This window comes from Stegodyphus dumicola, chromosome 10 (genome assembly GCF_044657685.1).
Source record: "Stegodyphus dumicola isolate Sdum_Otavi_A_Nest chromosome 10, ASM4465768v1".
NCBI lineage: Eukaryota > Metazoa > Arthropoda > Arachnida > Araneae > Eresidae > Stegodyphus > Stegodyphus dumicola.
This window is the reverse complement of record NC_140777.1, coordinates 142342794-142364980: the sequence shown is the minus strand read 5'-3', so window position 1 is coordinate 142364980 and position 22187 is coordinate 142342794. Positions and strand designations below refer to the sequence as shown.

Below are 22187 nucleotides of genomic sequence, written 5' to 3'. Positions count from 1 at the left end.
TATTCGTATAAAGTCAATTAAAATTTAAATTTTAAATTATGATATTTTAATTGCATACAAGTAAATGACAATATCATTTAAATTCTGAGAGCATATGTAAATTAATTGCAAGTGTCTAAAGCAATGAATAAATAAATATATAACATTCCAAAAAATTAACCCTAAAAAATTTTTAAAAAAAATTTTCTTACACTAAATTAATTTGCATATATAGTTTATTTTTTAATTACATGCATAATTCGTGTCAGAGAAGTTTTCAAATAGGCAAAGGTTTCTAAATTACTTTGGTTTTTCTAGAAAACTTTCATTTTCTACCCTTTTTACATTGGCAATTTACATTTAGTTATTATTTTGATTCTTAGTCAATATGCTTTCTAAATTTCTCAAAATTCCTTTTGTTTAAATTTTTTAGTAATTCACTGTATTTGCTTTACTTTTGGTTTTGAATATTACTATATCCATCCCTATAAGGATGACGGAACACTAATTGAGTGATTGAAGGTTTGGAAGCAACTTACCCTTGGTAAGATCAGTCTCTTGCCTGCTCAATAATTATTCACTACTGCAAATTAATTTAGTGTTAGAAATTAAAAAAAAAAAAAAAAAAAAATAGGATGAATTTTTTAGAATGTTATATATTTATTCATGGTTTTAGATACGTGCACTTAATTTACATATGCTCTCAGAATTTAAATGATATTGTAAATTAGTTCGCAGCAATAATCATTTATTTGAATTTTAATTAACTTTAAATTTGCTTTATACGAATAGAGAATATTTGTTAAATTCATTTTAAATACATATATTTAACAAGAAACAACTATCAAATTGTGGACTCTACTACTCTAGTTAAAGACGCTAGCCCGCAAGATTCCAAAATACAGAATACAGATTTCTTTCTTTTCTTTTCTTTTCTTTTTCCCCCCTTTTTTCCCCTTCTTTCTGTGTGTGTGTTAGAAAAAAAATGCGAAAATCTGCTTTATTTTCATGCAACTAGCCTTATGCCTTTTCTGAATAAATTACTTTCAATTAGGGATACCTATTTTCTCTAACTAAAAGAGAAAAGTGGTTAAGGAACTATTTTTTTTTTCACTTTTAGTAACATAACTATAAAAATTATCTGGAACTTTAAAACTCTCAAAGTCATATTTTCACTACATAGTTTCAGGTATTAAAGTAATGTGGCTGAACTCATTGCAGGGTCAGTCAAAAAATTCATCAGGTTGAATTAGCTATTTTGAACCTAAAAAGAAAACTTGTACAGGAACCCATATTTTGTAGTTTTTGCATTTATCAATTACGGTTACTCTAGCGCTCAAAGACTATCTGATTTAGGAGGAAAGATGCCTCCGTCAAGAACTTTCTAAGATAGTATTAAAATCAAGTGAGAGAATTTTAAGAAAATTTTGTGGCAAATCCTAATATATATATATGTATCCCCTGTGCATCATATTTTAGATGAGGCATGGAATTAATTGGCAGAAACAACAACAAATAAAGAAATCGTTGATACTACTAGTAACAAATATATATTTCTGATCACATAGTTGAAGTAAATAAATTATTTATAACTAAAGAAAATAATGCAACTGATGCTTACTTACTTACTAATTAAATCTTTTTTTTAACCGAAATCAAACTAATCTTAAAATTTATATTCTTAAATCTTATATTTATTTTAGTTAAATTTCATTTAGTACAATAGCTGTCCTGTAGATGGCAGCACTACTTTCAAAATAATTTCATTTAGTAATATGCTGCCATCTGTGACATTAGTTGTTCTGCTTCCAATCAGTACTTCATGTTTAAATAACATTGAATGCTACAAGTTACGTTAATTCATGTGTTAGCTGCTATTTATAACCGATCTAATGACGAGTAAACTTTTGTACATAAATTTCCATATGCAATTTTATTTTTTTGTTACTCGCCTCAATAAGAATAAATCGAAATTTGCCTTCTAATTGGTTATCAGAGCATAATATATTAGAAAATTTTACAGAATATGGTATATACAATGAACGAACCTTCTCTTTGCTATCACCTCCCTGAGACGACCACTTCTGAAGGCAGCCCAATATGAGAAAAAGCGGCTGGTTCTGAGAATTAACTCTTTAAAACACTAAATTCGGCTGCAGTCGTAGATAATCATCTCATAGAGGGTTCAGTGTATGTTAGAAAATTACGAATAAAAAACAAAAGCATGCATGAAAAAATTTGAGTTTTTGTCAGATGCAATACTAAGAAAATTATTTATTCTTTTAGTAAAGAATCATTGAGAAAACTGGGCTTGAATATTTGATACCAAATTGGCTTATGTCTGGTTTTATAATCGGTGAGTCCAGTCTTAAAGCTGCATGAAATTAATTAATTAATTAAAAGATGGGACAACAAAAATGTTCATTCATTTGGAAAGATTACTTTTGAAGATTTAGAAGTTTAATAAATTTTCTGTCTGATTTATATCTTTATTTTTTATTTTTTTTTATTTTATTTCAAATTAATCAGTTAAGGCTGTAATGGACGTTAGGATTTTTCAAATGGAGCATGAAAACGTTTGTAAAAGCTTAACTAACTACTTTATCAAGTTAAAAATCTTCAAAGAAAAGGAAATCTAAATAATTAGCAATAATTTTCAGCTATAATTTATGTAAGAAGATTCTGTTGCCGGTATTTTTCAGCATTATGTGCAGACATAGGAAGGGATATGCATCATTATTTAGTATCTAAAAACTGAATAAAGATAATTTCATATAAAATACCAATAGATTCTATGACAGATTAAATATAAAATTGTTTGATCTAATCTTGTCTGAAATTTATTGCGTCATATGAATAGAAATATCAATAAGAAATGCTAAGTCACCATAAACGTTTTTGATTTTTTAATTATACACATGGACTGATTTTGTTATCAGTTAAATAAATTGTTACTAAATAAATTTCCTTCGCCTTGCCAGTATAAAAGGAGGCTTGTGGTTCAGCATATTTGACTCAGTAAAGCGTAACGCCTTTTCAGCGATCCATAGTCTTATCGTATGTTTCAAAAGAAAAAGTACACTCTGCATTTAAAAAAATAAAAAAAAGTGGACAGTTCTACTGGGCCCATCGATGAAATTTATCTTGTGTATCTCACGTCTCGAAAGCATGAGTAATATTTAATTACACTTCTTCTGCTTCCAAAAAATACCTAATGTCTCTACAATCTTAATTGGAATGCTACCTCTGATGAACTGAGTTGTGCTCCTCCGCATACTTTAGTGAAATTACAAGAAAGAAATTTAAAAGAAATTTAAATTTACTTTCCATGTTCAAAAGCGTGTACCATTCCATCGATTTTACATGATCAGGAATGCTGTTGCCAAAGCCACTGTTACAAGAAGCCTGGAAAAGGAAAATTAGTTGTAATGAACCACTCTCGGAAGATCTATCGAATGGTCAAACCACCTCTCTCTTGTTGAACATATTTTTATTCTCCGGCAAATGTTGCCAAGACGAAGCGAAGCTGAAATGCTGCACCTTTTCCGACGTGTCTGCAAATGCATATGATTTTTTGTATATTCGTACTTTTTGAGGAGGAAGTTGCAATATTCTTACATTTGGTAAGAGAAGAATGGTCAAGGATCAATAAAATTCTACAAAAACGAAAGACTGTTAAGGGCGCTAATTGGATCCTCTTTGCAGACAGTATTAATGATTTTAAGGGTCCTGTAGTTCTATCCGACGTTTAATTTAGTATACGTACAGGTCAGAAAGTCATGCTGGAATAGAAATAATCTTACCGCAGCTGAGAAAAAGCTTTTGTATACCTCGTGGGCGAAGGATTGTTCATGAGGTTACGTCTGGTTGAATTCCATGCAGGTGACACTAACAGCGCCACTTCCACCTGAAAGATTGCGCAGAGTGGCGCATTTTTAAGTAGCAGAAGCGGATCTATCTGGTCCTGTTACCGTTCGGGGAGGAGTAAAGGCCTGGATTGCCCTATTCCGCTGTGTTTCGTGAGTTACATTTAGGGTTAATAAGTGCATTGATTGGAGAAGCTTTTATTCGTCTTTGTGAAGATTCATGGCTACAAGAGGCAGAGTTTCGGTCATCTACACTGTTAAACAGAACGAACTTCGTGGGCAAATCTAGGGTTGTTCAAACAAGAGTGGAATGTCATTCAAGAAGAGATTGCACTAAAGAAGATAAAACGGAATTTTAAGCCACCATTTGCACCGTGGTACTGTGAATGGTGAAAACGTATGACACGGAGTATGAAAGATGTATTATAAAGGACTCTTGGGAGTGCTAGTCTAAATTAAGAGAAAATGTCAAGGATTTTATATGATTGGGAGAATGCATTCAATAAGAGATATTAAACTTATTTGTCGTAGAATCGACAGAATTACTATTAACACCGGTATATTTCCTACTTGAAACGCCAAATTCCACTGATTGTTATATTCTTGATTTTGACACAGTCGATAGAACTCATTTGAAGAAAAGAATACGATACTTTTTCGAAAGTGTTCGAGATAGTTTTCTAAGATATTCCGAAACGAATACCTCTGTGAACTTGAAAGGAATCTGACCATTAAAGCAAGGAATAATATTCAAGTAGGTAACGTTGTGCTTATGGGATCAGTTAGCTACAGAAGAATTAGTTGATCTCCAAAAGAATTTGTTGGTCGTGAACGACATTGTAAGACAAACTGGCTCGTTACACATTGGGGAAACTCCATGCAGCTAACCCATTCTCCGATATTCGAATCGAACTGCCAGTGTTTAAATACTCTCTGCTGCGGAGGAGATTTTCCGCTTCTAAGTTCAAAATACATTGTACCATTGCAGAGTTTTAAGAGTAATGTTTTAACATATCCATCACACTTGACAAACAATAACCCACACCTTTTATTACTATGATATCTCAACATGCTTTTACTAAAATATCGTTTGCTTACTAACAGAGTTTTCCATGCAGTTAATCGTTCGCTTGATTCAATGAACATTTACTATCAAGAACTTGAAACTTGAAAAAGAATAGCGATAATATTTGCTGTTAAGGGAGAAAATCTGCAATAGAGACATTTGGAATGTTGAGTAAAGTATATGGCGATAAATCATCAACACAAATATTTTTCGTTATTATGGGATAGTTTCTTGACAAAGATGAAGATATTAACAGTACAGCCAGGAGTTGTCGCCCTTCGCAGACTAGAAAGAAGGAAAACATTGGAACAGCTCAACTATTGTAGCTAAAAAGTAGAGACGACGAGTGACGGTTGATGAGCTTAGTATCAACAAAGACATTTCCAAGACATTACGGTGGGAAATCTTGGAAAAACTATTTGGTCTTATTTGGTCCGTCGCTCACAGACTGCAGAAAATTGTATTTCTCTATTGTAACTTGAACCAAATGGCGGACACTAAGATTTTTTTAACGAATTATGACTGCAGATGAAATTTCGTGTTCACTCATGAGTTTAAGACAAAATGGTTATTATCTGCTTGGGATTCAGAATATGTATCACAGCCACAGAAATTTTGGTTTCGGAAATCTTGAGTCACATTCTGACCAGGCAAACTCACAAGGGGAGAGTCCCTGAAGGACAAATCATGAACTCCATATGTTGTAAAGACTTCTGAAGAGACTTTTTGACTTGTTTCTGAAGCTCGACAACGCGCTTTGGCCTGATTACATTTTCATCGGATACTTTTTACTAAAAAAAGCATGTTCATAACCATCTCGTTAATCATCCGGGATGACACCTTCATACTACTATCTCTTGATAATAATCTTAACAGACTATAATCTCTTGAAAATAATCTTAATAGACTATAATTGCTTGGAAATAATAAAATAACCTTAATAGACTATAATCTCTTGAAAGTAGTCTGAAATAGACGTCAACAGAATTAAAAAATATCTGATATGAACACCAAATGATTTCCTTATACAGCCTATTAAATGATGCACATTTTTTGCGTCATTTCATATAAAACTTATTACTTGGGATTTTATCAAAAATATTTTTTTCGTTCAATTGATTCAGTTCTTACTTCGCGGCAAGGCAAAAATACGCAAGATCTCAAAACATCTTCATTAAAAACATAAAACACAAAACAAAGTTAAAAAACAGTTTACAAAAATTTTTTTACAGTAAAATAGGATTAGGGAAAAAAACTCAATTCGGCAGGTGGGCATGAAGACAGGTTTTTGGCACACAAACCTGTAGGTTTATGTTTGGGTTCCACTCGGCAAAAGATACTGAAGTTAATGCACAAACTGAATTAATTCACTTTATATTAAGAGTTTCAAATCTAAAGAAATGGCGGCTTCGTTAGGCTTAGTACCAATTAAACAACTTTTAAATCGTTGATAATTCTACAGCTATTGCATGGAGATTAACTAAAGGCATTAAACCTTAACCTTAACATAAGGTCAACATAATTGAGTCATTTTTAAAGCAAAAAATTCATAATTTGCGAACATATAAGAATTAAAAAACTGAGCTCACCGAGCGGGTAACAGAGTGGATTCCTTTCTCTATATACATATATGTGTATATTTATATACTTCTGATGCGGCTGATTGAAATCAAAAAGGGAGGTGCACAACTACATGTTACAGCAGCACCATATACAAAATTTCAACTCTCTGAGGCTACTAATATTTGAGTTATGCTGAATACATACGTTCGTTCATACGTATAGACGTCAAGAAAAAAAAAATCTCTTCTGAATCCATTTTTAAATTTATTTTGCAATCCGTTTTTGTAAAAAGACTCCTTTATTTTATCTGTACGTATAGATGTCATGCAAAAACATCGTTCAAATGGATTCGAGAGGGGTCAAAACGGATATTTTCGTTAAAATATGATATCCGGAATTTTTCGCGATTACAGTACTTCCTTTATTTCGTACAAGGAAGTAAAAATCAGCTCTACGGATTAATGTTTGTTCTTTTTTGTGTGATCATGGCAAAGCCTCGAGGGCTATCTGCCTAATGGGAGGGATGCCTTCGTGGAGGACTTTCTAAGGGAAACTACCTAGTATAGACGTTACACCAGGGGAAAACCATGGAAACGCCCATGCACCAGCCCGTTCGCGAGATTCGAACCTCGGACAGAACTACCAGTGTTCAGCGACTATCTACGGATGAATGAACGTGCCAAGTGTTTTATAGACTTATAAGGGATTTATATTAAAGAATAAGTTATAAAAATATTGCTTCTTTATTAAGTTTCGATATTTACAAACTTTAAACTTTTAGAGCTTATAGACGCACTGTATGTATCTTGCAACTAAGTTTGCCCATGGAATAATCATGGAGTCAAAGATCTCTTCACGTCATTCCATCTCCTGTTAGACCATCGACAGGACTATACATATATAAGGATATCTCAAGTATTTCCATTCCAGTTAAATATTATACTAGTAAACAATAGTGAATTGCTCCAGATTCGAATTTTATGTTTCGGTGAATGGGCAGTTGTCACTGACTACCAATCCGATTATTTGTTACAATTGCTTTTATCCTCAAAAGCAGAAGACAATTAATAAAGAGATTTCATCCCAATATTTTGAATTTAAAATTCCTGTCAGTCATAAGTTAAAGTATTTTCTGATACTGTTTCGGAAAAACATTTTTGTGCAACCAAATTCATGTGCTATAGAAATCAATAAAATCAATGCATACTACTCAGTGCAATTGCAAATTAACCTGGTAACGAATGACTTGGAAATGACAATTGCTCAAACAATGGTGGCGAAACTACGTGACAGATATGGACACTTCTATGGGGAAGTGACGAGGAAAAAATAGAAAAAAGAAGTATTCGTCAACCGTGTTCATGTTACGGCTTTAGCAGCACTGACCCGAAAGAATGGATCTGACCGCTGTCCAGATACCACACCTTGACATACATAAAACATGGTTGATGTATGTTTGAGTCTGGGTGAAACAATCCTTTCTATTACTCACACAATATAAATATACATATATCTATATATTGCTCATAATAAAGATAATAATCATAAAAAAGAGACAGCCTAAATGAAAATAAAATAAGATATTACACAAGTGACGCAATCTATAGCATTCATTTAGAATTGCGAAATAAATTTATTCAGAAAAAATCTGATGTGGGCACCACATGACTTCCTTGTACGGAATATTAAATTATACGCATTTTTTCTTGCATTTTATTTAAACTTATTAGATTGAATTAAACCGACAGCGCATAAACCACAATAGAATAAACGCATTCTTTAAAATTCACTTTGTTTACCATAGCGACACTCTGGCGCTAGGTTTACTTAACAGTTTTATATTTCGTTCATATTATAACTCAGAATGCACAAAATGTATATCGTTTAAAGAATTATCTAATCGTTGCCACATGTTCTATTCAAATACTATAATAACGCTAGAACTATGTATAAAAGAAATTAAGCAAACAAAACAAAACAGAAACAGTTTTTCACAGACGATTGAGTATTTCTCATTTAACTAATTCAGTTCTCACTTCGCGAGAAGGCAAAAATACATAAAAACTCAAAATATCTATATTAAAAATTACGAAGTAAATCTCAAACGCTTATTTCCTCGAAAAAATTCCAGAAAGAATTAAGCATGATTTAATTGGCAATAATAAATGAATGCGTTATCTTTGTTGCTGGGAAGCTAAGTTTCTCTAGATTGGCAACAAATCCACTAGTCTCCTGTTTCAAATATAAACATCAATGGCCGCCATTAAAAACAGGCTTAGCGGCAATTAAACAACTTTAAAATTGCTGATAATTCTAAAAATATTGCACACAAATTTACTAAAGGCATAAAATCCTTAACCAGAAGTTAAAAACAACATAATTCAATCATTTTTAAAGCAAAAAAATTTACAATTTACCAACATATAAGAGTAAAGAAACTGAGATCACTGAGCCGGGTAACAGAGTGGATATATATATATAAATATATTTATATACGTTTGGTGCGGCCGATTGCAACCAAAATACGAGGTGCACATCTAACATGTTATAGCAGTCCTATATACAAAATTTCAACGTTCTGAGGCTACTCGTTTTTGAGTTATGCGAGATACGTACGCACAGACGCCACGAAAAATTATCTTCAGAATTAATTTTAAAGCAGTTTTATAATTTTTTTGAAGGAAAAGAGTATTTTATTCTGTCCTTACGTACAGATATCACGCAAAAACATCGTTAAATTGCATTCGATAGCAGTCAAAATATGCTGCCTGAAACTTTTCGCGATTACAATACTTTTTACTTCGTACAAGGAAGTAAAAAGATTAAAAAAGAAAAAATAATATAAATTAAACTTTCCAAAACAATATGTGGCTAGGAGAGCTATAATAAAAATGAACTATTTTAATCCGCTTAAAGGTGTCTTAGGTTGGCTCCCTTTTGCTCCTTTGTTTAATTAAAAATTACTTTTCCAATTTTAATCAAAAATGTGTGAAATAATTTCCTTTACTCTAATAAACATTCCCTTTATTTAAATGAACTTGAAACGTTTTGCACGTTTTCAGTAAACTGCTAAATCTGAAATTAATATTCGATCATCGTTTACCAGTCCGATTTTACTGAAAACTTTCACATATATGGATTTGGAATAACACAGTTTCTCCTAAATTTGATGCAGATATATTTTATTTCATGTTGAGCTTTTTTCATGGATTTTTATTTAATGATCAAAGTAATCATCGCAACATCCGGATGTTTACGCAGTTGGACCCGTAGAAATTTTGACTACAAAGTGAAAAATTTTCAAAATTTCTAATTTAATTTGTCGAATTTTGGCAGCTTTTCACGCAATTACTAAAATGATAGATTTTGAAATCACAAGGTTTAAAATCCTTCGCATTTAGGAAATTTATTATTTTAATTTGCAAATCCTAAATCAAGCAGAAATATAAATCAAATGAGTATAACCTTACACCAGATAAGAAAGAGTAATTTTTCTATGTTCATATTAAGCGATTTTATTTCTTTATTATGCATTATGTAGAATAAAAATTGATAAATATGTAAAAAGCTCTTATAAATAAACAGTTAATAATACACTATATAAATGCACAATTTTTTATCAAATTCACTAAAGTATAAAAAGGAATTTTTAGCTATCAAAATGTTTTTGATCAGATGTCACTATGAATGTAATCATAGGGCTGTCGTATACAAAATGTATTAGAACATTACCAGAATTTCAAGGAGCATAAGAAATGTAATTGTTAACAGTGCCATGGTTTTGTTGTTAATCACATGCGATCAAAAAATATTACAAATGTTCAAAGAACTCTTTTAATCACATGAATTACATATGCGCATCTGATTAAAAACCATGTAATTAAAATTAATTTTATATATTCAGTCAGTATACAAGTCTCGCGCATTGGAGATAAAAATGCTTTATTTCGAAAGGTGTTGCTACTGCTCGCTTTCAAAGACAGAGGTTCCACCAAAGCAAGATTTGCTCCCTGATACTACGAAAGACTTATTAAGCGCTTTGTAAACAAGCTACCCAATTTTTTGTTGCTGCTAAATATAAAAGTACCTACTACGTAAGCAATTATTGATAAATGCTGCTTCAAATATTGTGGGATATTTTTATACTTTCCTCTACATATACTACTTAGAAATCGTATCTTATTGTTACTCACTATAGTTTGAACAGTGGATGTATATTCTTTGGTGTACAAGATAGTGAAAACAGGAAGTTTATTTCAAATGAGAATGAACTAAATTTCTCTATAAAATAAAATTTCTTTTCTACGCTTTGCAGTCAATGTTCTTAGTAATGGTTCATAATATTCTGTTGATGATTTTGTAAATATCCAAAATTTCCATGCTTAAAACTAGGGATGGAAGGAGTCCTAAATTTCCGCGTATCTCACAAATCCTTCATGAAAGAACAGTAATGAAAAGGAACAAAAAGCTTTGACGTTTTATTAAAGATTTTTATTTAAGAAAGATTTGAAATCTGTGCATAATTTGCGCCTGAAATTTATGAATACAACTTTAATATAGCGTCCATACTTATTAAGAATTAAATTCCATTTAGTACATGAATTTAATTCAATACAGAAATTTAGTCCGTGAAGTATAATTACATATAATATATAATCACATTTATATTTATAGTTTAATAATTATATTTACAGTTCCAACCGCCTATTAAAATTACTTCCGTTCCAAACGCATTTGAATTTATTAAGCGGCCGAGTTTAATATGAAGGTTGCTATTTATTTATATTTCGGGCCTTGGCAACAGTAAGTGCTGTTGAGCGACCACGGACGATTCCAATCGAAAGTTTGATATTTATAATCATAACTTCTTCAGAACGTTTTGCCATTTTAGCGTGATTTGTGTTGCTAAAATAAACTAAAAAATTCATCTCGGGCAAAAAATGGAATTGACTCGTGAACATTTTCGTGCGATTATTTTTCATAATTTTCGACGTGGATTATCAAGACAAAAGTATTTCGATGAACTTATTTCTTTATACAGCAATAAAGCCCCATCCTACAGCACTATAAAAAACTAGCGTTCAAAGATTCAAACCATTATTAATCACTTCTTTACAGTCGACACATGGCTCTACATATTGCAAAACCATAGCTTTAGCAGCTTTTTACTTCCTTGTACGAAGTAAAGGAAGTATTGTAATCCACAAAAAATCCGGGGCTCATATTTCAACGAAAACATCTATTTTGACCGGTATTGAATGCAATTTAATGATGTTTTTGCGTGACATCTGTACATAAGGACAGAATAAAGGCCTCTTTTTCCCAAAATGGATTTAAATGATTCAGAAGAGATTTTTTCGTGGCTTCTATACGTATGTATCTCGCATAACTCAAAAACGAGTAGCCTCAGAACATTGAAATTTTGTATATATGATTGCTATAACATGCAGTTGTGCACCTCCTTTTTTGGTTGCAATCGGCCTCACCAAGTAATATATATACGTGCGTGTGTGTGTATGTATGTTACTTGGCTCCGTGAGCTCTGTTTTTTTTTTTTGGTAAATTGGGCATTTTTTGCTTTAAAAATGATTGAACTTTGTTGTTCTTATGTACGAGTTAAGGTTTTTTAGTTACTCTGCATGCAGTAGTTGTAGAATTATTAACAATTTAAAAGCTGTTTAAGTGCGGCTAAGCGTATTTTTTTCCCCATAAAAGCCATATTTGTTTACATTTGCAACTTAGCGGAATAATAAATTAAGTCAGTTTTTCTGTACCTTCGTCTTTTTGTTGAGTGGGAACAAAGTAAACTTTTAGTTTTGTGCACTAAAAAATCTACCTTCTCACCCGCTGGCCGCATTGCTTGTTTTTATATACAAACTCTAATTTAGTCGTAAAAATTGTTTTTTTTTTTTTTTTTTTTTACTGTTGTAACTGTATTTGGTATTTTAAGTTTTTTAATGAAGGTATTTTAAGTTTTATGTCGTTTTTCTTTGCCGCGAATTAAGAAGAAAATTAATTGAACGAGAAATTAATTGGAAAATTTAACAGCCATAGAAGGAAGTCGTGTGGTGTTCACGTCACATTTTTTACTAACCAGATACGAACAACATTTTCGGTAAGAACACAAGCATAGCCTTCCATCCAGTTCTTCTTTAAAACGTCCATTTCGCATGGAATTAAATCTGTCAAGCAGCAAATGATAATTTATACTTTCAAAAATATCTTTGCCTTTAAAAAACAAAAATTTCCAAGCAGACGATTTTTTGTAATAGCAAAGCAAAGTCGCCTAAAACATATACGAACAGCTTGTGTATTCAGAGATTCTGCAGCTATTCTGCAAAACAATACCATTTCTCACTCCTTTTTTTTATGAAAGTTTAGGATATATCTATTAATTTTTGTCATAAAAATGTCGACAAAAGTCTATTTTGGAGAAAATGCGAAAGAATTTATTAGACATTTGAGAAGAAATTTATTATATATTTCCACTGCTAAACGATTTTGATTTTTACGCAATGAATTACTTTGCAATTCATTTGAATTAGAATGAGAGAGATTGAAAAAATGTCTCATTTGATTTAAAATGAACGAAAAAGCAACACATTTGAATAATAAAATGAAAGAATGAACAATATACTCATTAGATTTAAAGAGAACGACGCGATAACGCTTTTTTTTGGGGTCTGATGTATGACAATAGTCAAAGTAAAATGATCCTCTTCTTCGCGACCGCCTCTGGAAATGGCTAACACGTATTTCTGCGATTGTAACTGAGTATCGGCGATGAGTATCAGCTTTCTTATACAACCGCCCAAGAGAAGACGAAAATCATCGACTAATCGATTTAGAGAGAGCTCACTGAACTCTTATGCAGATGTTCTATGCTATGTTATGTTTTTCCAAAAATATAAACTTCAGGAATCCTAAAAGGTCTAAGAAAGGAAATATACTACTGTACAAAATAAATATGCTACCAATGAAACCATATTTTTATATCTTTTATTTCTGCAAGCTCTTTGATTTAAACATTTTCTTTGGAATAATATGGTTTTTCTTTTAATTTCGTTTGAATAACAATCTTTAGAGATTGAAAAAAAAAGCATAAAATCTTTCGCAAACATAATTTATTCAGTTTTAAAACAACCACTTATTATGTCCTAACGTCCTTCTCACAAAAACGAGGAAGGAAAAACTCGGAACTTTATGTTGCAAAGTGGAAACAGAACGCCCTTTTTCTCCCCCCCCCCCATTCCGTTCTCCAACTTTCCCTTAAGCAAGCGCCCTTTACGTAATATTCTAACATAATAGAACAAAGCAATTTATCTCGGGTTATACGTACCCAACTGACTACTGCACATTTTCCTCCTCACATCCTCGCTTTCAGAAAAGTGCCAAGAATAATCTCTTCTTGAATATGGATAGCTGTTTACCTTCACAGAGAAAGCGCTGAACTTTGTCAATCATCCTGTAATCATCCTGGTTTCGTTTTCTTTTCCCCTCGCCTTGGGTTGGGATAGGTTCTCTGAGTAGGTCAATAAATAGTCATTTCAAACTTAGGGAAGATTTAGTTAAAGTTGAACATTTTTGTTGTTCGGACAACATGGACCAAATGGCGAATAGTGTACTATGTTGGGTGAGTGGATATGTTTTTATTAATTCTGTTGTGAAAACCTTTGAAAGATTTTGGAAGATTTTGAATTATTATTAATTTTATAGTCATTGAAATATTTTATTATGTATGAGATGATAATAAAGTTGGAATAAATTAAATTCATTAATTTTTTATTTTAGAATTATGCATTTTTTATTTTCAAAAATAATAGTATTTCTAAGTATTTTTCATATATTATAGTAACTTACAATTGAGATTTAACATTTGAATATTTTTTTAAACAGAGTAGTTTCGAAGTACAAATTATGTTGAATTATTTACCAACCAATCATTTAGTTTAAATGTTTTAACTCAACTAGTCTTTTATAATAAAATGTATAAGAAAAAAGATTTTTCTTATATTACAAATAATATGCAAATGCTTTTTATTTCTTTCACACGTGGCTAATATAGCAAATTATATGCATAGCTATGCATAGCGTTATATGCGTAACATTAAATGCATAGCATTACATAACATTATAATCATTTGAATATTTTTTTAAAAAACAGAGTAGTTTCGAAGTACAAATTATATTGAATTATTTACCAACCAATCATTTAGTTTAAATGTTTTAAATCTGGATTTGCTAGAAATTAGGCTTTAAATTTTACAGAAGTATCACATGCGTGTCCAGTCAGCCTTCCGGGCAAAAGATGTGAGGGAATAATGTGAATGTCCAATTTGCTCATCCACGTATTTGTCAGATGTCTGTGAAAACAACCTACAAAGAGATATAACGTCAACCGCATATAACCGCTGTGCCTGCTAAAGATCAATTTAACGAGAAAGATTTTTTCATGAATCTGCAATGTACTTTATATGAACAGATTCCCAGCTTCATTTGTTCTCAATAGTTTGTAGAGACATTAGTTTAATTGGAAAAGCCGGAGAGATGAAAAAATGAGCAAACGCCTTCACCGGGAATCGGACAGCGGACCTCTGGAATACGCGCCCAGCGTGCAGACCACCACACCACGAAGGCATGCCAAGTAGGCAGGAGAAATACCTTACGTACTACTCCCCTTTTAAAGGGCGACTAGGGTTTTTAGGGGACCCAATCGCCAAATCCTGGGTAAGGAAAATAATCATCCAACATTCTTCTAGTTCGGGCGCCACTGTAGAGACATTAGGTTAATTGGAAAAGCCGGAGAGATGAAAAATGAGCAAACGCCTTCGCTGCGAATCGAACAGCGGACCTCTAGAATACGCGCTCAGTGTGCAGACCACCACACCACGAAGGCATGCCAAGAAGGAGGGAGAAATACCTTAAAAGATATTCAAGAAATTATGTACGCCATAGAAAAGTTACCTGAAGGAACTTGGATGATTCTACAGTAAAATAGCTGTAGCTTTCTGCTCATAATAGTATCTTAAGCACTGTAGATCGATTCATATTAAAACGCCTAGTTAATTTAAGTATTATTAATTCTGGGTGGATTTTATCTTATTTAGCTAATATTTCTTTCATTAACAAGCTCTGTTTTGTAAACAATATTTTATAGTTACCTTGACTTTCTATAGACATAACCCTTTCAATACTTATATCATTCAGTCTCGGATAATATTTGCATCGGAATGACGAATGATGTGAAGGATAGACACTGCTATATTTTATCTCAGATCTGAAAGTATTAATATTTCACAACTATACGTCGCAAAGTCCACAGAACCTATTTAAACTTTGCTTTCATCCAGCAAGTCTGAGATAACTCCCTTTTACGGCAGTCAGACGAGTTTTGATAATTTGCAATAATAAAATGGATTCATCCCAAAACATGTACTTCGGATCTAGAAGTGAATCTCAAAACATACTATTATTGGTAAATTAAACTTCGTTTTAATCTGTTTTGACTTTTATAATGCTTAGAATAACTTTTTTGCTCTGAATATAACTCACAATTTCTCATTCAAAATTTTTTGAATAATTATCCATCGCAGAATGGTGCTTCGAGCAATTAATATCGTACATCAAGTTATACAGTTGTAAAAGTTTTATGAAGTCTTTATCCGATACTTTTTTGTTATTCTTTCTCTTTATATTTTAATACCGTGACCAGGGACGTAGCTAGAAGAGATCAAGGGGGGAGATCTGTCCCTGCGCGCAGTATCCAGGGAAGCCAAACTGATGTTATTAAATGCTAGAATTTAACATTTTCTATTCTTAGCAAACAGGAGGGGGCGCGAAGCTTTCAGCTGTTCACGGGCGCTGAAGACCCTAGCTACGCCTCTGACCGTGACTCGGTTGGATTTTAATAAAATTTAGGCTTAAATCAGAAATTTCGACATTATTTCCCTTGGAAAATATGAAATTAGCGGCTTTCAGGCTGATATGACTTGACGACGTAGTACACATTTGGCAGATATAAAAGATGTGACGTGAAGTTAAGAAGAATAATCTAAAAATAACTGTTTACTTAGTCATTCTGATTAAGATTTTGTAATTCTCATACGATTAACATATACCTGAAACACTTTGTGTGATTTCAGTTTTATTTTCAAGATTGGTTTATAAACCAGGTAGGTTTTTGATTGCCTTTGTCACGACTTAAAGAATTACGCATGCATGAATGCAAATAAAGCCCTTCCAGAACTGAAAAAAGTAATTAAATGCTGCGCCTTAATACCGTGTCTTCTCGATCTCCGTCCTTTTTACTTTTTTATTTATTCAATTATTGCAGCGAAAGCTTTACAACATCGAACTCTAGTCATCGCTTGGGAAGTTCTCAAATCTGCACTTTTTATCTAATTTGAATTTATATTTCTTTCAAATGGGTTTTCGGAGAAAGAAGTAAGTTCACTGAAGTGAATCAGACCGTATTGCACCTGCTGGGCTAAGCTCGAAAGAAGTAGTAGAAGTGTTTTATCGTTCACAGGGCAGACCGTGACAAGCTTTCAAGCCAGCCAAATGATAAACATTGTTTTCGCTGATGACTTTTTTTGTTTCTTTTAAATCTTTGCATTTGGCTAATCAAATGGATAAAATATGAAATAAGTAAAATGATGAATTTTGTAGCTTATATTCACGAATTATTCACATAATAATTAATTAATATTATTGTGCCTTAAAAAAAAGAATACTTTTTCCCTCCATTTTTAACTGAAACTTGACAGTGTCACAAATGCTAATATATTACTTAACCCTTCGCAGTTTTTATTAGGATTCGTGTCTTCATCACAAGCCATCTAAGGGTTTCTTGTTTCAAATATTTTATATCTGATAACCAGGAAGTTAAATAAATATTCATTGTAAGTAAATAGTTAGAGACAATTTGTTAAAAATTAAATTTCCTGCGAATTTATAAATTAGACACGAGTAAGCAGGACACGAGTAAAAATAGATAAGAGAGGGTACCAAAACTTTGACATTAACGATGTAAGTATTTTAACCATTAGCGATATAGGAAAGGGCATCAGAATTTTGCCATTATCAGTACAGGCACGATAGAAGCATAAACCAGTAGGACAAAAGTAAGAATACACGGGGTTAATAGACAGGACACCAGAATTTTGCTGTTAACAACAGAGCACCTTCCTGTCATGCTACCGTATGATATGAAGATTCCGTGAAGTCTAATAGTAAGGACAGGAAAACATGTTGAGCTCCTGGGGGTATTAATAGCAATCCACGCACCTGCATTAAAAGGAATAGGTAAACGTACACGTAGTACATGCATTTTATGAAGTGTTATAAGAAGACATTAGTGTACATGAAAACAAAGTAGATGCTGTTTCAATGGTCGCATGTTTGTGAATTTATAAGAACTGAATAATTCCATACGAACTGAGTCGAAAATACTACCATTAAAAATGTAAACAATGCATTAATTCTAAACATGGCTTGAAAACCAGTAAAGAAGGAACCAGGTTTTTATTAGCTTGGTATTTAAGATTTGAAAAAAGAACAGAAATCAGGGAAGACATATTTCTGTTCCTTCATTAAATATATTTTCAGTTTTGATTTTTAATTTAAAAAATCTTACTTCAAAGTTAAAAATTTCCTTTCAGTTAGTTCTCCGGTAAGAGCTTGGGAACTAGACAAAGAAACTGATGAATTCTGAAGACTTAAAAACTGAAAAGTAAAAGTAAAGGGTAAAGGAAACGGAAAAGTAAAGTAAATTATGTCCAGCCGAAAGCTATTAAAAAAGATTCCTGGTAGGGGTGTAGAGACATTAGGTTTCTTTTGAAAGCGGGAGAGATGAAAAATGAGCAATGACCTCGCTGGGACTCGAACCACGGACTTCTCGAATATGCGTCGAGTGTGCTGACAACTACACCACGAAGTCAGGAGAAATACCTTATATACTCCTCCTTAAAGGGCGAATGGGGATTAAAAGACCTAGTTGCCAAATCCTGGTGGTGGAGAATCATCATCCACCATCTTTTCAGTTTTTGCACCACTGTAGAGAATAGGCTATTTCGAAGCAGGAGACATTAAAAATGAGCAACGCCTTTCCTTGGACTTGAACCACGGGTCTCTCAAATACGCGTCGAGCGTGCTGATCACTACACCACGAAGGCAAGCTGAAAAGGCGGGAAAAATATCTTACAGGGTGAAAGGAGAAAGCGATCATAGTCAAATTTGGAAAAATGTTAGGCAAAAGTCGTACTGTCGCCCAGAACATCTTATAAGACTGACCCAGAACATCTTATAAGATGTTCTGGGTCTTTAGCCAATGGTAAGTGCTTTATTCCTCTTACTCATGATATGTTAGTAGATATGGCTTGAATTAAATCGTGAGTCAGCAATAGCAATTTTTATATAAACAAAAGAAAATACGCTACTACTTAGAATACGAGAGATTATACGCGCTCCAATCTTTAAACGTATCAAACAAGTAGTTCTAATTTCATTAGGAAAAAGGAAATTTTTACAAAGCATCTGCAATTAACTCATGTCATTCCATAAAGAGCTCTCCAAACACCGTTATGTAGGCTATTCTTGTTTTAGAACAGTCAGACCCAAGACGGAGTTTTAAGTGTTTAACGTTTTTATTGTCTGAATTCCTCTGCATGATGGAAGCTGAGACTGTTTCCTGAAACAAGGCAAGCACGCTATTAGACTCATGCTTAAAATAGGGCGCTAGAAACGTCCGTCTTTCTTTAATTATAAAAATGACGCAAATGTTCAGAATTATCAATAATTTATATTATAAAAAAAATGTTTTAAAATTTTTATTAATTAGATATACCACTAAAATAGAATAAAAGAACTTACTAAGAAGTGATTTTATTGCATTTAAGTCACTCATTTTATTAAGGAATTATTATTTGAAAGGAAAGTTAAAAATCTTACGTCACTTTGAGTGGCAACAATCTGGAAACCTTACATATGAATAGAAGACAAACTAAAAATCTTAAATTTCTTGCAAGGCAATATTTATTTGACCAGGTAAGTGATACAAGACAAAGTAGACTAACCTGATGTCACGTAACGTAACATTATGCGGTCACGCCATATATCGTGTGAAGGTACAAGAAACTTTAAAAGATTTTGCTGAGGGCATTTTAGCGTTAAATTTAAATTAGTATGAATGCAGAATATTCTCAGATTTAACCTTTTAAGAGACGATGTGAAAAAATGAAATGTTTCTTGTTTTGGGGACTGGCTGCATTTGCCAGGTCGGGTGGGGGATGCTACAAGCATGGTAGCGTAACTTGTATAACTTAACTTAACGGAGGATATATATTTATAAATAACATATACTTTCGATTATCCGGTTTGAGGCTTATCCGCGCGTGGCTGTACCCCCGCACGCATACTCAGAGCTACGCTCTAGAGTGTGTAAAAACAAACTCGCGCCATGTCCGAGCGTGGAGAAAGATTCTTGGTAATATACGTGGAAATCAAAACTTTATCTAATTTTAAGAAATCTTAGTAATAACTGATGTTCTGCCCGGAAAAAAAATTGAAAATGTAATATTCTCAGAAAATGTCGATCCGGAAACCATTGAGAAATGGTTCGACGATTCTTAATGTGATTCCATCTCAAGCTGAGTTTTCAACTCTTGAAATTATTGGACTATGTCAACCGAAGGAGATTTCAATAAAATCATAAAATAGCATTTCGAAAATTATGCAGTGATAATCAACAAATATTTAAACGCTCAAAAAACAAAAGTTTCCCTTCCCTTCCCAATGGGAGGCTTTACCCTTTTATAGGCGTTGGTCACTACTAAGACCAGAAGCGGTGACCTCTTTACTATGGATGTCCCTAAGAAGTATGCACCGTTGTCTACTATGAAGGGGCGAACAAATTGCACCCATCCGAGATTCGAGTCCAGGCTCTTCGTTACAGCAGTCATTAACCACTTTCCCTTCTAGGTAGCTCAAATAACTGAGAAAAATTACTGATTTTTTAAAAGAAATAAACACAATATGCATGAAAATTGATAGTTTGAATTATCTGTGTTTTTCAATTATCGGTGACCTGCTTTTCCGGTATTAGCCTGGATAATCGAGAGTACATTATAAGTTGGTAAAGAAGTTTGCAGCATACAAAACCAATAATCAAAATGCAAAATTTTGCAGCTGACCTACATAAATGGAGTTTCATGGACACTTTAATCAGTCTTTTCAATTATAGCCGCTCAAACAGTAAATTATGTTCAAGTCATGTTGTTATTATCAAAACTTTACTTCACTCACAGAGGCGTAACTTTTGTTACAATATAGTATATTAGAATTCTAAAAAATTAAGCAAATCTTGAGAGTGTTGTCAGTGAAATATTTTTATGGTAGGAAAAGGAACTCGAAATTACTGTATGAAAATACAATGATGCGTTAAGTTGTTCATTTCATGCACGATGAGAAATACGAAAAAAAAACAGACTTTACATTCGTGACTTTATGGCCTGTGGTCAAACATCCGTGCCCATTGCCCACTTCCGTCCGATTTTCTCACGAAATTACCTGATTATTTCATCAAAGAAGGAAAATAGAATGAAAGGTTAATCAGCACAAAACTTTAAAAATATTCAACAAACTCATTCATCAGGTGAGAAGAATCACACTGTGCACTTTTTCTATAGATGTCATAAAGAAATGAAGTTTTGGCTATGTTTTCCGTTATCGTTGTGAAGAATGACAGCCGATCTTTTTTCAAATGGCCTTTTCCGTTTGTTTTATTCCTTGAAAATGGTAACGAAGAAGACAAATATTATTTTTGTTTACGTTTCGTGTCATTCAACTGCTATGAGGATTTATAAATGTACTTTAAATAGTTCACATTACTCTTGCATGTTTTATTTAGGATAGCGATTATATTATCAACCCACATGATGCTCCAAAAATATACTACTAAGGTTTCTTTAGTTCATGGTAGGAGTTGTGGAAAGTTGATAATTAAAAAGGACTTATTCGACGGATAAAATAAAACACAGAATTAAAATTTCAACGAGAACAGTTTTTAAAAGCATAATCATACATCGATTTATGCCTAGCTAAAAATAGTTTATTTCTGTATTTTATTATTATCATATATTTTAGGAATAATTGCTTGAAAAAGAAAACTTAAATGCAAAACAAGAATAATACTAAAAGAATATCAAAGTGTAAGAGTAATATTAGAGAATATAAAATTTCACACTTTCGTTCCCCCACTTACAAAACTAGACTGTTATATTGATGATTATTGAGATGAAATGTTTATATATAATGTATATGTTATCATAGTATATGTCTTTATTATACAGTACTTAGTTACATTTTGCACTACTTAAAAAACATTGCGTGCATTTTATATTTTGATGACTGCAATATAAATATTGAGAGATGTTGCCATATTACACTATATAATTCCCACATTAAATATACATTTTGATATTAAAATACGATTATGATATAAAATAAATAATTCATGATAATAAAATAATATGACTGTACAATAGACAATAATCGTGAGGGGTTTCTAACAAAGTTCTACAATAAATCTAAATGAAGCATCTAAATTTCTACATGTGTGGTTCAACGGTGTATCCATTTTAAATAAACATTCAATATAGTTTAAAAGGGAATTTATTAGAATGCAGAAATAAATTAATCTAATCTAGAATCTATTT

At 32.4% G+C, this 22187-nt stretch overlaps 1 protein-coding gene and 1 long non-coding RNA gene across 3 annotated transcripts in view; one reads left to right on the top strand and one right to left on the bottom strand.

The window, feature by feature from the left end:
• The window catches only part of LOC146995122 (uncharacterized), a 30254-nt gene extending 16355 nt beyond the window's left edge, over positions 1-13899 (bottom strand). The window contains exon 1 of the long non-coding RNA XR_015043571.1: positions 13814-13899. This is a non-coding gene — a long non-coding RNA (uncharacterized LOC146995122). The remainder of the gene's footprint in view (positions 1-13813) is intronic.
• Positions 13900-13977: 78 nt separating this feature from the next.
• The window catches only part of LOC118186860 (uncharacterized), a 107133-nt gene continuing 98923 nt past the window's right edge, over positions 13978-22187 (top strand). The window contains exon 1 of one of the 2 annotated variants that reach the window (XM_035357025.2): positions 13978-14107. In XM_035357025.2, coding sequence (XP_035212916.2) covers positions 14075-14107 — 33 coding nt within the window. In that variant the 5' untranslated portion in view covers positions 13978-14074. Of the gene's footprint in view, positions 14108-15854; positions 15950-22187 lie in introns of those variants that run through there. The other variant, XM_085825625.1, reaches the window with a different exon arrangement.